Raw genomic sequence first — 16007 nt, forward strand, 5'->3', positions numbered from 1 at the left:
CTGGCAGAGAGAAGGAAGAGTCAATCTGTCCCATGTTCCAGTGATATCCAGAGTCTGTTACAATATTCATAGGATATTTTTTACTAGCACTTTGTTCAAACCAGAACTGTTTGCCAGAAATTCTGTAAAACTGAAATACAAGGTGGTTCTCTCTTTTATGAGACTTGTGCTTTTGTTTTATTTAAATGACGTACAAAGAGAATTCAAGTGAGATGCTGACTGACTGGTGTGGGGTTTGTTTTCTCTCTCTGTTTTGTAGCAATTTTTCCTCCTCGCATTTTGGCTGCTCGTCCAGGGCAGAAAAATTCCGTAGGTGTTCTTGAGGACAGCTCCACTGACAAAGAGGCAGAGGAAAGCATTACTTACACTACAGTCGACTGGAGAGAATTTATGTGCAATACTTGGCATTTGGAACCCACGCTCAGGTAACAACCAGGCTTATCTGCCTCTTTATTTTATCAGTGGATACTGTCCTGCAAATGATAAGTGTTTCCGAGTTGATGCTGTTCAGCCCCTCAGAGGATCAATTACGTGGATGCTGTTACAGATTTGTCTTTGGTTACTAGTGCTGCTGTGAAAGTCACCTGCTACAGGACGGGACAAAAGCTGGATAATGCAATTATCTATTACATCGGTTAACTTCTAGATTCGGACTTACTCAGAGTAAAGATACTGTTGGAGGCTCTTCAAAATTAGGATACAATAAAATTAAACTCATTAGGGACTACAGGTTACTGTCTTTCACTCTGTCCTACAACAGTCCATTCACCTTCTGCTAGAGAGTTTTTTATCTTGCAGTTTTCCATTTTTAGCATTCCACTTTTCATTCTTCTTTAAGTAGTCACCTTAAAATAAAAAAGCACTTTATACTAGTTGCTATATGGCACTTTAAACTTAGCACAAAAGTATAGTGTGTGTAGCAGCAACTCACTGCTCTAAATAGACACTTCTAAACACTAAAAATTACTTTTCTCTGTGTCAGGGTTTGTTTCTTTTAACCTCTGCTGACACTGCTGGAGCACCTAAGTGTTCACGTACATACCAAAACAACACATCAGCCCAGGTCCAACAAATCTTGGCAGGTGGCATTTTGTGTGAGCAGTAGTAATAAATCAATTTAAACATGATCTGGAGGCAGCGCAGTCAGGTTTTTTGCTTCCTCAAGCATGCTCTTCCTTCCAGGGATGTTCCATTGGTCATTTTCAGTGTATTTGTATAAATTCAGTTTGAAACAGTAACACTTGTTGGACTTAAGTTGGTCAGAAGTAAAGGTAAAGATGACTGTTTATACAAACGTCAGCTGCTGGATTTATATATTTGAGTCTCATATTTATTGTTTTTCAGATTAATATCCTGGACTGGGAGAAAAATCGATCCCGTTGGTGTTGACTACATCCTCCAAAAGCTGGGCTTTCACCATGCAAGGACGACTATTCCCAAGTGGCTGCAGCGCGGTGTCATGGATCCTTTGGACAAAGTTTTGTCGGTCCTTATAAAGAAACTTGGTACTGCGCTACAGGATGAAAAGGAAAAGAAAGGAAAAGACAAAGAAGAATACTGAAAGTATAATGTGACAACCGTAATTCCGTTTGATTTTATCAAAGTGTTTTATTGTATTTTAAGAATTTAAATATGGTTTAAAGAGAAACCTAACAGCTTTTTGCTACTCTATTTAAAACTTACATTGTGAGTAACTGTTTACTGTGGTATATGATACCATTCTGTATTTGAAGTTATTGCATGATGATGACCAATGTATATTCTGTGAAGGAATAGCTGGAACACTGTAAATCTGCTCCTCAGCGTCCACTGTTTTATTATGTGCAATATGATGATTCCTGCATCTTTAAAATACTTGCAGATTAACTGTGAATTTTCATAAACTTTATTTGCCATAACACAAATCCCTCGTTGATGTGACCGGTAATTTGTCAATGTAGACTTGTGTAAATTATATATATATATAACTTATGAAACTGTGATTGCCTTAGTGCTAAAAATCATTAAGTTTATTACTCTTGTAATAAAATTTAACTACTGTACAGGGATTTGTTTTTTCGAACTTCCTTGATTAAAAAAAAAAAAAAGTGTTTTAAGCGTAACTTTGCACCGAGTATCGTGTATGTGAGGAGACTCAGAGGCCGTGCAACCGCGGGAGGCCGGCCTTCCCCTCGGGGAGCTGGAAAAAGGCGAGGCGAGCTCCTGATCCCCGCAGCAAGGAAACTGTGAGCAGCGGCGCCCACCGCCTGGGCCGCCCAGCTGCAGGGAGGAGGCGGCGGCAGCGGCCCCGCGGGAGGTGCTTCCCCCCCCGGGCCCCGCTCCCTGCGCGCTCCTGTGCCACAAGTGGGTCAGGGCGCGGCCCGCTCGGTTCATCCAGGCCCGTGACGCCTCTCGCGGTTTCGGGTGCCGCCCCGCCCGCCGGGACGCTCCGGTCGGCGGCACGGGAAGCTGACGAGACGACGCGGGGGCCGGGGGGGGGGGAGCCGGCGGCCTCTGCTGCGCCGGGACGAGGCTCGCGCTTTTCCCGCCCTCGGCCGCCCCGCACGTTGCGTGCGGCAGGGCTCTCCGCGGAGGGATCTTCCCGCCGCCCTCGATAAAATAGAGGGGCTGCGCGGAGGCGTCTCCGCCGCTAACATCCTGGCGGTGAGAGGGCTGCTGTTGGGGGCTGGCTTTGCCGGGAGCGAGCGGTTTCCTCAGCTGCTGGAGTCCATCACCTCAGGGCGGTCGGTGGCTGGCCGGCCGGCCGTGGGGACCCCCTGTGCCTCATCCCTCCTTTCACCTCAGGTGTGCTCTGCCTAGCCCACCAGGTGTTCGTGCTCCGGCACTGCCCAAGCCCAACAGGTGTGGGTTTTCTCACAGCACATGAGGAGGAGTGCCAAACCCTTCAGCTCCGGCTCATCCTGGAAACTTGAGAGGGATCAGCTTTGCTGCTTTAGTTGTTGCCTCACTCTGTGGAGAGCTGGCTGAGGGGTTGATTCGTCCTTTGAGCTGGTTGTGAGAGGAGGTGTGGAGCTGCACGAAGTCTTGCTTTAAAGCATGAGGGAAGGCGGTTAACTAACCAGAGAAGTGGCTTTGAACCTCATGGTGCCAGCTGGGAAAGGGAGGGTTGGAAGGATGCTGGGTCTTGGTTCTTTTGCCCCAGTCTTTAGGGAAGCAGTGTGTGAATTATTTGTAGTGCTCTTACTAAGAGATCGGGAGTTTGCAGCATGCCTTTAACATCTTGTAACTTTACTATCCAACTTAGGTTGGTCCAAAATGACTAGCAGCAATGGCTGGTTTCAGAGGGCTGGAATACCTGGGTTTGACCCAATACAAAAGAAGACTTCACCAGCTTGGGCTCTTAAGCAGACGCCTTTAAAGAAGCTTTCTCAGCCTGCAACTGTAAGGCCAAAACTTCCACCCTCTGAGAGGTGCAGTGTGCCAAAGGTGGCACAAAATCAAGGTATTGTTTTCAGTTTATACACTGGGATTAGCTATTAAAATACACTGTTAATGCTGGTGAAAATAACTTTATGATTTTCTCTTTTGAAAGGTTGCAACCTTCTATTTTTTCTTACAGCTGTGTTTTCTTAAATGAGTTTTTTACTATTTGCTTGAACTTGTTCCTCTTCCTAGTCCTTTCGTAGAGGAAATTTGTTAGAGGAAGAGCTTTGTTGTAGGGTGGGCTATGTAGTCTGCAGTGTTTCATAGTCACAAATTCCAAATTATATATTAAAAGTGCTGTAGAGGTTGCCAAAATATAGGATATGTACTGCTGCATGAATTTTCGTAGAGGTCAGTTTCATAGAGAAAAGTTTTAACTGCAGTTCCAGATGTCCTAGGATGTATTTCAGGTTCTGTCTCTTTGAGTAGTATTGAGGTAAAGGCATCTATTTATGAAACTTAGGGATAACTGTTGTAGTTTTTCTTGGCTGGGAGATACTGTGCTTGAGTATATGGCAACCCTGAAGCTAAAGATTCCATCCATCCCAGAGTTGATACAGGGAGAAAGATGTCATTTTTGTCTCTTAAATCTAAAAGAACACACTCATCCTTCACAGAAGTAGATGCTGCAGGAAACGTTAATTGGTTGTTCTGTAGGAGTCCTCCAAGCCAAAGACAACTGTCCAGATACAGCGTGCTCCTTGGAAGAGTTTGTCTTGTGAATGAAACTGAGAAATGGGTTTGCCTCAGGACTAGTTTCTCAGAATTCATAGAAGTCTCTTATGACTTTAACTTGCTTCGTATTGCCCTCTGAAGAGCATAAGGGCTCTGTGGTAGGACAGATGAAATACCCACCCACTGTCCTGGTTCCATGTGTGGTTAACCATGGGCGTGGGGGGGGCCTGCAGGGTCAGGGTGGGTGTGCAGTGTAGCTCTCCCCGTGTTTTGTCCTGGCCACCTCAGCCAGAGATGCTGTCTCTCTACTCAGCAGCTCTTTGTGGGTGGGTTTCTTTTTCTTTGAATGAGTTACCTGCTTTTTGAATAATGCGTGTGGTTGCTAAAACTTTTATAGTGTGTTATAAAAGCAGGGAGTTCCACTGCTTCATAGGTCTGTGTGAAAAACCACATGCTCCATTGTTTTGAATCTGTCATGAGCAACTTTCATTTGATCATTGGTTTGCAAGGGAGGGGATGAGGAATAGATGTTGCATTTACATGTAGTATCATCCTGTATTCAGAGGTTAATGGATTTAGCACTCGAAGTAAAAGCTTTGATGCTTTTAAAAGAGGAGGTATGCACCATTTCAGAATTGCTGGTATTGTTAATGTAGGATTCAGTGCAAAGCAATATTCCTCTAGAGTAAATGTTTTTACTTTTTTTTTTCTTCTAAGAAACATCTAAAAAGCATTTATTGCAAACAGATTTAAATGGTCAGAGAGTGTTCAGTTCTTTTCTTAATTTTGTTTCAGAACCTTTTCTTTTGAAAGCAGCCTGTGCACCCCCATTATCAGCACTTCCTCCAAAGAAAGAGCTAGAGGAGTTTATCGCAAAATATGAACAAGGAGTCGTTAACCCAGTATCTGCCTTGCATCAGTTTGCACAAATGCACCGTGTACAACTTGAATTGAAAGAAACTAGTGTGGCAGGTAAATACTACTTAAATAAAATAATATTTGCTTATCCTTGAGAGGATCTGAATTTCTGCAGTTAGTATTGATGGCATTAATACAGATGAATTTTTTTTTTTTTTTTTACTGTTGGTTGCACCACCCTCCACATATGTTGCTTTTTGGCTGCCCTTTTATTGTCTACACAGCTGTCTCGTAATTCATTACTACAGAATTTGATCAGATGAATTGTATGAAATTCTGGCTGCTACCAGAACTTTGTGAAAAATGCATAAAGTGAAAGTCACCAAAATTCTTGTGAAGGTGAAAGGTTAGAGTTGCATTTTACTAAAATTGTCTTTTTGTCTTGTCCTTGGAATGAATATAAGCACATAAAGCTATGGATAATATTTTCATTAATTGTGTCTTTTTTCTCTCCTTTAAAGGCAATATCATAAGGCCTTATTTTGCCTTTTGTGCTGTGGTAGATGGTGTTTGCTACAAGACTGGACTGGGAAAAAACAAGAAGGAATCAAAATTAAATGCAGCTAAACTGGCTCTCGATGAGCTACTTAACTTGGTGCATACAGGGGCAAAGGCTTCTGAAAAGTCAGGTAAATATTCTAGCAGCACCTAATCAGAACTTGAAAAGCTTGGCTTAAAGGTTTCCTATGCAAAATCTCTGTAGTTTTATGAAATATTTCTGTAGCAGGGCCTCAGTTGGTTTTCTTGAATCCTTTGGGCAGAGTTATTTGTCCTATGATTCTGAAACTGGTTTTTTCCTTTGTCTTTTGTGTATCAGGAGTTGCATCATTTTGTAGCAGAGAGTGGAGAATGCTGAAGGAATTAATGTATTTGTTGCTGTTGCACTTGATTTGCCACTCATTAGGTAACAGCAATATGAAGTTGATCCTAAAGGGTTTTGAATTTTTATGATTAAAAGGCTTCAACACTGAGTTACTACTTGCAAAAGAATTCAGTTACCCTAACACTTATCTTTTAAGGGTTGCTGCCTAAATGCTTACCAGGACTTAAACATCAGAAAAGAAAATTTTTAGAGAATTAGAAACTTTTAACTTGCTGGAAATAATGTGAGAACCATGTTTTGAAATTTGGAATGTCCATCCCAGTTTGAAATTTTGTTAAATTCTTAGATCCTCTCTGTACTGCTGCTGAGCCTCAAACTCCAGCAAACTCTGTTCGTGTTTCAAGGATCTGTTTTGGTAAGGAATAGTCTTGTTTTTCTCTATTGATTCAAATTACCTAGCAAATGCTTGCTCTTTTAAAATTATTTTTTCTTTTTTTTTTTTTAAAATTCTTCTTTTAATACATTTAGTGATCTCTGTGAAGTTACTGTTACTTTAAACATCTCTCTGAAGAATGCTGTAAGAATTACTGTCATTGAAGTAGATGGACACAGCTTCAGTAAATTGCTTGAATTTAAGTGGTGAATTGGTGACAGAAATAGAAACAGTATTTCTGTCCTTACTTGAAATACTGTGTGCAGTAGGTGGTCAAACTTAATCCATATCCCTGATTTATTATCATGAACAATAAAAGCATAAAGTGTTAGGTATTCTTATCCTTTATTCATTTCCATCCTGATAATCTTCAGAATCCCAGAAGTGTGTGTTGATAGTAGTGCTTTTATCATGTGTTTAGATTTATAATTTGACAAATGGTTGATCGTGTCTGTTTTTTCTCTCCCCTGCAAATTTGTGTCTTGCTGGCTTTTATTGTTTTATTTAGAAGGAAGACAATTTATATATGAAAAACTTTCACAGACACTTGAAGAACTATTTAACAGCCTGACTACCAAACATCCTGAGTACCAAAGTTGTGGCAGTTCCCTGGCTGCCTTCATCATTGAAAAAGGCAAGTCTGTTTTGAGCGTGAGTATTGGGGTGTGGAAAAGCTAGGCTGTTTGTGTTCTGAGAGCCGTGATTAACACATTTCTCATCTGGTAAATAAATGTGAAGGGTAGCTCTCCTCCTGTGACATACTCTATTCTGATGGCTTTGTCATGTGCGTAATTATGCTGTAGTCATGCAAATATTCAAGACCTGCATAAGCGTTTCCTTGTGCTGTCTCAAAGAGGAGTAAGGCTGTACAGGCCAGAGCAGGTGGATATGCCCTGAAGGAAGCTGCAGCCCATGGAGGAGCCCACGCTCGAGCAGGTTTTCTAGCAGGACCTGTTACCCCGTGGGGCACCTACACCGGAGCAGTCTGTTCCTGGAGGGCTGCGCTCTCTGGAAAGGACCCACGCTGGAGCAGTTCGTGAAGAACTGCAGCCCGTGGGAATGACCCAGGTTGGAGTGGTTCCTGAAGCACTGTGTCCTGTGAGAGGGACCCTGTGTTGGAGCAGGGGAAGGGAGCAGCACAGACAAAGTGTTAGGAACTGATGCTTCCCGATACCCTTGTGCCACGCAGGCAGGGAGGAGAGCAGGTAGAAGAGTCAGGAGTGAAGCTGAGCCTGGGAGGAAGGGGAGATAGGGGGAAGGTGGTTTTACTTTTGGGTTTGTTTCTCACTATCCTACTCTAACTGGCAATAAATGAGACTCGATTTGGAGAAGATTAATTTACCTTGCACATGATGGTAAATGGCAAGCCATCTCCCTGTCCTTATCTTGACCTATGAGCTTTTTTGTTTTATTTTTTCATAGAATCATGTAGGTTCAAAAAGACCTTTGAGATCATGGAGTCCAATCTGCTGGGGGACAGGGGGTGTGAGAGAGAAGCTTGGTGGGCCCCTGGTAGCCAGAAAAGGTTAACCCACCACAATCACATAAAAATAAATGTTTTCTTTTTAGGTGGACAGCATGAAGTTGTAGCTCTAGGAACAGGAGAATGTAATTACGGTCAGTGCTTTCAACCATGTGGAAGAGTGTTGCATGACAGCCATGCCATTGTTACTGCAAGACGGTCTCTACTTAGGTGAGAATGCGTGTGCAAATAGTTACCAGTTCTCTTGCTGCTAGTGCTTCTCAGTTTTACTTTTGCAAATGCATATATAAGTGCACTTGCATATTGTAGTTCATACCTTCTGGATTATTTTCAAATCATGTGAATTAAATGTGACCATCCCTGTATTTGTAAAAAAAGTAGTGGTTTTTCACGTTTACTGTTACCTAATGCTTTCTTTTAGATATTTTTATAGACATCTTTTGCTCTTCTACAATGAAAATCCAGCAAGGACGGAGAAATCCATATTTTGCACAGCACCAGGCTCAAAGCTGCTTACCCTAAAGCAAAACACAACTATCTTTCTCTACATGAATCAGCTTCCAAAAGGAACTGCTCAGTTAAAATCACAGGTGTAAGTACCTTGGTATTTACAGAGACATTGTAGTGGAAGATTAATTCATTTGCAGTGACAAACACCTTGTAAGTGTGGAAAATATGCATCATTACACGTTTCTAAGATAATAGGGGAGCTATTCTGAAATTTTTTTCACTTTTTTAGCATTAATGTACAGGGTGGTAGTGATAAGTGTATGAGATACAGCTCAACATGATGATACAAAAAAGCTTTTACATAGGTTATAGCTTCAGGATGATGCTTTGTTTATTACAGATACCCACTTACCTGTTAACTCCCCTCCCAAGATACTATTAAAATACTAATAAATCATTAATTTAACTATTGAGCAAGTGGATGAGGTGTGACTTACTGTCATCCTTTGCACCACAGGAGTAGAGTATAAAAAGCCTTGTGTTGAAACAGTAGGCTCTTGTGCTGCTTTGTAGAAAAAAGGTAATGAGAGAAACTTGATGGGACAAATATACTCCTATGCTTATCTTCACACTTCTAATGTTCGTTAAATTTCTGAAAATGTTTTGGTGTTTTTTTCATAGTTTTGACATTTATCAGCAGCCATCACTGGTTTACCAAGTTGTTATGAACAATGTTATTTTGTGTCTCTTACAGTGGTGCAGTGGAATAATGTCCCTGAAAGTCGTACAGTCATAACTTTTTCATACGTACAAGACAGCCAGCTCCTTTCCTACTGTATTTGAGGTGTTGGGAAGGCAGACTTGTGAACTGGAAGTCACAACGAGTTCATTGCAAGTTGTGCTGACTGGGGCAGCACCTCCTGTTAGAATTGCGGGAGGTTTTAGATTACTTTTAGTGTCACAGCCTGCTCTTACAAGGAGATGGTTGATGAGATTGGATGCAGTTTGTAAGCTACTCTATAGCAGTTGATGGATCACAGATTCAGCGCTTTTTCTCTTGCTTTTTGTCCATTCTGGCGTGTACTACCTTGAGACAAACTTTGGGCAGTATTTTCTTCTAATGCAGCAGATTTTCTTACGTATAGATTTGTTTAAAGATAGTTTTTAGAAGGGAACTACTTGCAAGTAATCCATTGTGTAGCAACATGTGGCCACTTGGTAGTATGTTACTTAAGCCAAAATTAAATGATTGCTTTATAATAATGTGGTAAAGCAAAAGCGCCTTTGATCATAACATTGTGAGTTATGATAAAATGGTAGAGATTTAGCTCAAAACTTCAGGCTTTGATTTCTTATTCCTCTTTAGTTAAGGGGAAAGACTATGTTTTGCTTCAGAATAATCACTGTTTTGTCTCCCTAATGTGTTGCGTCTGCTTGTTGTAAATATTTTGAAGAATTGCAGTGTAAGTTATGTTTTAAAGGAGATTAACAACCTCACAGCTGCTTTTTCACAAGATGAACAGCCTCCAAATAACTTCTGTTATGTTGTAAGTAGACACCAAGTGATCGCTTGTTTTCAGGATATGCTGATCTTTTTTAATGTTTGCACAACTGATGGCTAAGATTAGGTTGAAGTACTATTTTTTAGTTTAAATACTGATTTCAATATTCTAGTCACTTTAGCAGCTGAATGTGGGATTTCTAAAATGTACAAATACTGAACATAATATAAGGCCCAGATCTATTGATAATTGTTTTCTGAGAAATAGTATTAGATACCACTTTACAATAATCTCTGAAATTTATTTTCTTGTCTTACTTTAGACATCTCAATCCACAATCTATATCTGCTTATGAAACTAATGAAGAACTGAGTCTCCATGTTGCTATAGAAGGCAAGATTTACTTAACTGTTTGTTGTCCGCCTAAAACTGTGAGAGCGAGCAGTATGTCAGCTAGTGACAAATTAACCAAATGGGAAGTGGTCGGTATTCAGGGAGCATTGCTGAGTCACTTCATTGAGCCAGTGTATATCAACAGTATTCTTGTAGGTAAGCATAATGCAAATTTCAGTGGGGTTATTTGTATGTTTTCATGTTACAGTTTGATTACATTTTGTAAAAAATGAACTAAACCAAGGTGGTTCTTTAAAGAATTACAGTATTTTTCTGAAAAGGTACTAAGTGTCTATTTTTTTTTTCACTCACCTTTGAAATGCCCTAATGTAAAACTCAGGCTTGCTTTTTTGTAATTGTGGGTTTGTTCTAGCTTGCCAGATTGCCCTTCCTTTACTATGTATTAGAGTAACAGAAAAAATTCAGCATTGTTTTATAACAAGTTAAATTTTAGATATTCAGAAAGTATCAAGTGTGACAAATGCTGTGTTAACTGTTCAGTCAAATATGATGACTTTAAAGTGACATTGTTAGTCACTTAGCTGTAGAATTGAGCAGTGGTGGAAAAACTGCCAGTATTTAACTGAAAATGCTCAGTTTCACTCTGGGGTATCTTACGAGCGCTGTTAGAAAGTCTTTGTTCAGTTTTGTGTTGTCGGTGGTCTGCACCTCCCTCCCTACCCCCTCCCCGCCTTTGCATTGGTTAATAGAAGTTTTGTTGAGGAATAGGGATTACCGAGGTGATAGTGAATTCTCAGGATTTTGTGGCAGTCAGGAAGACCATACTATTATCAGACCTCATTTCAGGAGCTTTCCTTTATGTGATGGAATTAAATTAAGGGGTATTATCCTGAAAGTTGTCAGGTGTTTCTTCCTCTCGGTATTTGTATTATGAGACTTAGTACGCAAATGTCTGGGTTCCCCAGACATTGAAGATGCAGCAGCTTTTCCTTTTCTGACACAGAATAAGGTTTTTGAAGTGATCCAAAAGATTTTGCAAGAATTGGTGGATGCCTGCCTGTTCCTTCTGAGGAAGTTTGGAGACTTTTACTTAAAAGCGATAGAAAAACTTCCAATATGCCACTTAAGTGGTATGCAAAGTAAATATAATAATCCATACTATATTGCCCTTCTATGTAATAGAAATTCTGTGACGCTTCACTGAGATGCTATATACAAAATATGTTTGTTTAGTAGGCAGTCAGAAATACTGTTAGACATGGAGTAATGTGGGCAAACTACCTAGTGTATTTTCTAATCTAGAATATCAAACTTTGTGTTGCAGCTTCTATTTTAATGGTGTGTTCTGCAAGGAATGTAAAGAGTTGATGAAGAATAGTTGTTCCAAAAAGAAGGCATCCAATAAAAATAATGATGCCTCTGGAGAAGAAACTGTGAAATCGTTTTTGTTCTGCAAACTGAATATCGGAACTGATTTTTCCAAACATGAATTTTGTGTAGAAAAAAGAATATAATGTATATTGATGGAAACATGTGCATTCTTACTTTTTTTTTTTTTTAATTTGATGTACTTACATGGACTGATCTTGTTTTGTTTAATAGGAAATGGAAATTGCAAGGATACAAGAGGGCTAGAAATAGCTATAAAACAACGTGTTGATGATGCACTTACTTCAAAGCTTCCCATGCCTTATCTGGTCAACAGATCTCATACTTACTTGGTGAATGCTGCACACCCTATTCAACCAGACTTTAAACAGAGGTCTCTTAGTTTGAATTGGTCATTGTCAGATGCATCACTGGAGGTTGTGGATGGGTTAAATGGAAAAACCACCGAAAGGTTAGAATTTTTCTTCATTATGTTTGAAATAATTGTTAGCCTTATTGTTTTGTGCTGGTTCATTGGAGTATTCTTTTTTTAAGCTATGCATGGAGGCCACAGTATTGTCCAAATGAGAGAGATTCTCTCCTGTGTTAGGTAAATGCATCCTAGGATTAGATGTAGTTTTAGAGGTCTTACAACTTTACAGTGAGATGCCAAGTTATGAAATGATTCTTTGAGATTTTTTTTTTCTATTGTTGTAGTGAATGCTTATGTAAAACCAATTAGCAGCCTAGTTCAGATGAATTCTGGTTTGAAAACCAATTTTGGTTGACTTGTGTAAATTCTCACAGCTGCTGATTTGCATTAGCTTTGCTTATTGAAAGTGGAAGTAGAATCAGCTGATCGTATTCACAAAGCATTAGAGGGGAGGAAAAAAATCCTATAATGATCAAAGCAATATACCTGTAATGTATTTGTTATTGAGTTTTATTATTCTTTTTGCATTTTGACTAGTTCACCATTCAAAAGTGGCACTTACATGGCAAGTCGCCTTTGCAAGGCGGCGATGTTCAGTCGTTTCAGATTACTTGCTAAGGAAGCAGAACGGAATGATTTGCTTCAAATTGCAACGTACCATGAAGCTAAGGTAAGCTGGTACAGGGCTGAAGTTTTGGTAAGGAGTCTCTTAATTAATGGCCGCTCTCAAAGCTGGTGTGATAGTCAGGTGTGACTTTCTGTTTTGCTGAAGACTTCACCTGAACAGCTGGATCTCCTTTATTACTTATAATCTTTGCTTGAGAATGTCTGAGATTTGTTTCCAGATTAATTCAGTAGATTAATTTGAGTTGAAAACAGCATTCTCATTGAAAACTGCCATGTTTTGTCTCCGCATATGGAGGCTGGTGGCCCTTTTCCTCACATAAGATAGTTTTATATTAAAAAGGTGAGGGGGGTTGTTAATTTTCAATCGTAATTTTTATATTTGTTTCATACATATGTAGATACTTTTCTACCACAGTGTACTCTTCAGGGAGGATTCTTAGGTCACAGAGGAGTTGGAAAGTAGGAATTGTTCATTGGGAGACAGCATTAGGTCTCAGACTCCCCTTTGTGGTATAAAAATACAGAGAATTACTTAATGGAGCTACTGTGATTCTTAATTGCTGTAAACACACTTTTGTCCATACTTGGAAATATGCTCATCTTATTTCTCTGTACTCTTCCACATTTTTCCTCTTGGTGGTTCAAGGGATATATTTTATTTCCAAAATTGTTATGTGAAACTTGGCTTTTGTAAAGTATCTGTCTTTTTTCTCCTCCTGTCAGAACATGCAAGAGATCATTTTTTTAAATGATTCAAAAACTGCTGTAAAATAGACTTGCTAATTGACTGTTAACCCTGTGTTTAGATTTGCGTTGAATGATGGTGAATGTTTATTTTCAATGTAAAGATACTATTGGAACTGAACAGATGCTGATAAAAATAATGTTTAACAGAACAATTCTCCCATCCCAATAAATGCCCAAACATATAAAGAGTATGTTTTTAGAATCTGTAGCACTTCTCTCACTGTCAGCAACTGAGGGAACTGTACGATTTGTAGGTATTATTTTCTACAAGGTTTGTGCTTGTGCATGTTACATGCTGGTGGTAAAGACCACAGATCTCTAACCATCGTTCTTGACATCTTTCAGGATCTTTCTTTTTCTCTTTTTAGATTCAATCTGAATTGTACCAAGAAGCTAAAAACTTGCTGCAAAGCTACTTAGAGCAACATAGTTATGGATCTTGGATTATGAAGTCTTCACATATCGAGCAGTTCAGTGACTGACGGGGAGGCGGATTGTATGTGAAGTCAGTTTGGATAGTTTCTTTCAGTAAAATGTAATTCTGATTAGTAAAATGTTTAATTGTAAGGTCCAGAGCTGCTTGTCAATTTAAATGTAATTATTAACCCATCTGTTAATGGGTTAACTTCCAAAAGTTGATGTTTTCTCAGGAGTATCTGACAGTTTTGCAAATGTGTTTTGGTTTGGCCCCCCACACCACCTCAATTCTGCTCCCTCACCCCATGGAGTTATTAGCGTGGTTCTTTCCTGCTTCAGGATTGCTGTGTATTATTTTCTTCTTATTCACAACTGCCTGTAAGAAAGAAGAAAAAAATCAGTAGAAGTTGGATTTCTTTAAAGAAGGGAAAAAAAAGCATACCAATGTGAGAATCACTTTTGGAAACAAAAATTTGCAATCTATGCTTTATCTGTAGGCATCCTTTGCTAGTCTTTTCCAGACTTCTTTAGGATGGATTTGCCAAGTGGCTTGTAGTTTACAGTATATTATTTGTGGTAGAAGGGTTTAAAAATAATCTGTGTACTCCCAAGTATGAAACCTTAAATTACCAAGCTGTTTTGTGGCAATCACTATTTTTGGTAGCGGATTTAAAGCATTTTAAAGGTGTCAAAGCTGTAAAGAACAAAATCGTGTGATGTAGTGCAGAAGTCACCAGAAACAAGGTTTCTTCCAACTTCCGTGGGCTGCCCCCAAAACCATCAGATGTTGGTGCTTGTAGTTGGACTCCTCCACCCACAGACTACTTTTATCACTATACTGACAAGACCTCGCCATATTGGCTGTGTACATAATAATCTGAAAAACGTTGCCTTTTGAGAGGGAAGTTGCTTCTTTGTGAGTTATGGTAAGAATATGGTAACATTATGACAGTGTTTAAAGGGATGTTGTTAAGCACCACACTTGGTTTTTGTGTGGTGGTGTGAAATATTAGTGTATTTAAGTACACCTTCATTATGTTACTTGCTTTTTGTATATCGTACAAGCGTGGGAAGCTGTTCCTTAGTTTTTTCATACATCAGTAATAGTTCAGTGCTTTAGTCGTGTTTCTTCTTCTTTGGTATTTTTTTCCCCTTAATCCATTTTTCTAACTAGTATGTGGAGTCTTCACTGGGGATGTTCTTAATGTTGATTTTCAAGTTGTTGAAAGTCACTGACTTGTTACCACCCTGCCCTTGACTTTTTTTGCTTTTCTGCTATTTTGTTTTCTGTTGCTGTCTTTTAACTTGAGGGGTGATGTGGTGGTGTTTTGTTGTTTTTTTTTTGTGGCACGTGGTCTACATAATACTCGTTCCATGTAATGTTTCCTTTCTAAGAATGCTTGAGAATGGCCGACACGTTCCAGGCTAGAGCATTGCTTTTTTTCAGGGTATTAAAACTTCAATAAATTTCCTTGACAATGCGTTAGCGTTTTGTACACTTCTGAACCATTTTTCTGTATGGACTTAGACTTTTGCAGAGGCATCATCACCAAGGAGTTTTCTGCAGTTAAGCTAGAAGCCTTAAATATGTACAAGTAATTGAGCTTTTTTTTTGTGTACTTCAGCTATTTTATTAATTGAACAGCAAACCAAAACATCTGTGAAACTTAGGTTCCTTCTTAAGAGGAGAGAGGTTTTGTTGTGCAAAAGATGTGATAGCTGTATCCTTGAGAAATGAGTTGATGACAACAGCATGGATCCAGTTCTTGTATCTGGAGTGTTCTTTGCTTAAGTAGCAGCATATGCAGAATACACTGAGCTAGTAAATGTAGGCAGGTACGTGTTCTATCCAGGCTTTTCCTCAGCTACTTCAGTAATTCCAAAATGTATGGCTCTACAAGCTTGAGAGAGGCAAGAATGCTGTGGCTCCAGTAATGAGGCTGAAGATGTATTACCGACAGGTATGCACGCAGAGCACATACGCATCGTACGTACGTGCATACATACATGGCTGGCTGCACATACCATAGACAAGTATGTGAACACAAACAGCACCAACAGCCTCTGGTTGAGAGCTCAGCTTCTCCCTTCCCTGCTTGAGAAGCATGGAGGTCACTGGTGAGAATATCTATACACCTGCATATATCGGTGAGCACATGTGTGCCTATTCTCTCTATATGTACATACACGTGTGTACAGACACACCAGCTATACCTATACACATGTACATGTGACATAGATGTCAAATATGGTGTACATGTAATGAGCCATATGTTGAATCTGATGTGTCAAATCTGACATAAGTCACATAGATTACATGTCACACGCAGATCATGTCACACATCACATGCATG

The 16007-nt window shown here is 39.6% G+C and overlaps 2 protein-coding genes across 13 annotated transcripts in view; both read left to right on the top strand.

Annotated features, from left to right (window-relative positions):
• BLTP1 (bridge-like lipid transfer protein family member 1) overlaps positions 1–1686 on the top strand; it is a 114713-nt gene extending 113027 nt beyond the window's left edge. For all 12 annotated transcript variants that reach the window (XM_075751092.1, XM_075751080.1, XM_075751085.1 and 9 more), the window contains 2 exons: positions 260–425; positions 1345–1686. In XM_075751092.1, the coding sequence (XP_075607207.1) occupies positions 260–425; positions 1345–1561 (383 nt within the window). In that variant the 3' untranslated portion in view covers positions 1562–1686. The remainder of the gene's footprint in view (positions 1–259; positions 426–1344) is intronic.
• A 1569-nt stretch (positions 1687–3255) lies between these two features.
• On the top strand, positions 3256–13718 carry ADAD1 (adenosine deaminase domain containing 1). The gene is made up of 11 exons (XM_010307333.2): positions 3256–3442; positions 4894–5070; positions 5478–5645; positions 6186–6254; positions 6781–6906; positions 7842–7965; positions 8177–8347; positions 10030–10256; positions 11664–11901; positions 12400–12532; positions 13605–13718. The coding sequence occupies exons 1-11, from the start codon at positions 3256–3258 to the stop codon at positions 13716–13718; spliced, it is 1734 nt and encodes a 577-aa protein (XP_010305635.1).
• The last annotated feature ends 2289 nt before the right edge of the window (positions 13719–16007 follow it).

The sequence above is a fragment of the Balearica regulorum genome, chromosome 4 (assembly GCF_011004875.1).
Source record: "Balearica regulorum gibbericeps isolate bBalReg1 chromosome 4, bBalReg1.pri, whole genome shotgun sequence".
Classification (NCBI taxonomy): domain Eukaryota; kingdom Metazoa; phylum Chordata; class Aves; order Gruiformes; family Gruidae; genus Balearica; species Balearica regulorum.

Bases quoted from the DNA above. Each gene is read 5' to 3' on its own strand.
- ADAD1 (XM_010307333.2), top strand. From the start codon at position 3,256: ATGACTAGCAGCAATGGCTGGTTTCAGAGGGCTGGAATACCTGGGTTT. The intron at 3,443-4,893 runs GTATTGTTTTCA...ATTTTGTTTCAG, and splicing joins AAAGGTGGCACAAAATCAAG to AACCTTTTCTTTTGAAAGCA. The intron at 8,348-10,029 runs GTAAGTACCTTG...GTCTTACTTTAG, and splicing joins GCTCAGTTAAAATCACAGGT to ACATCTCAATCCACAATCTA.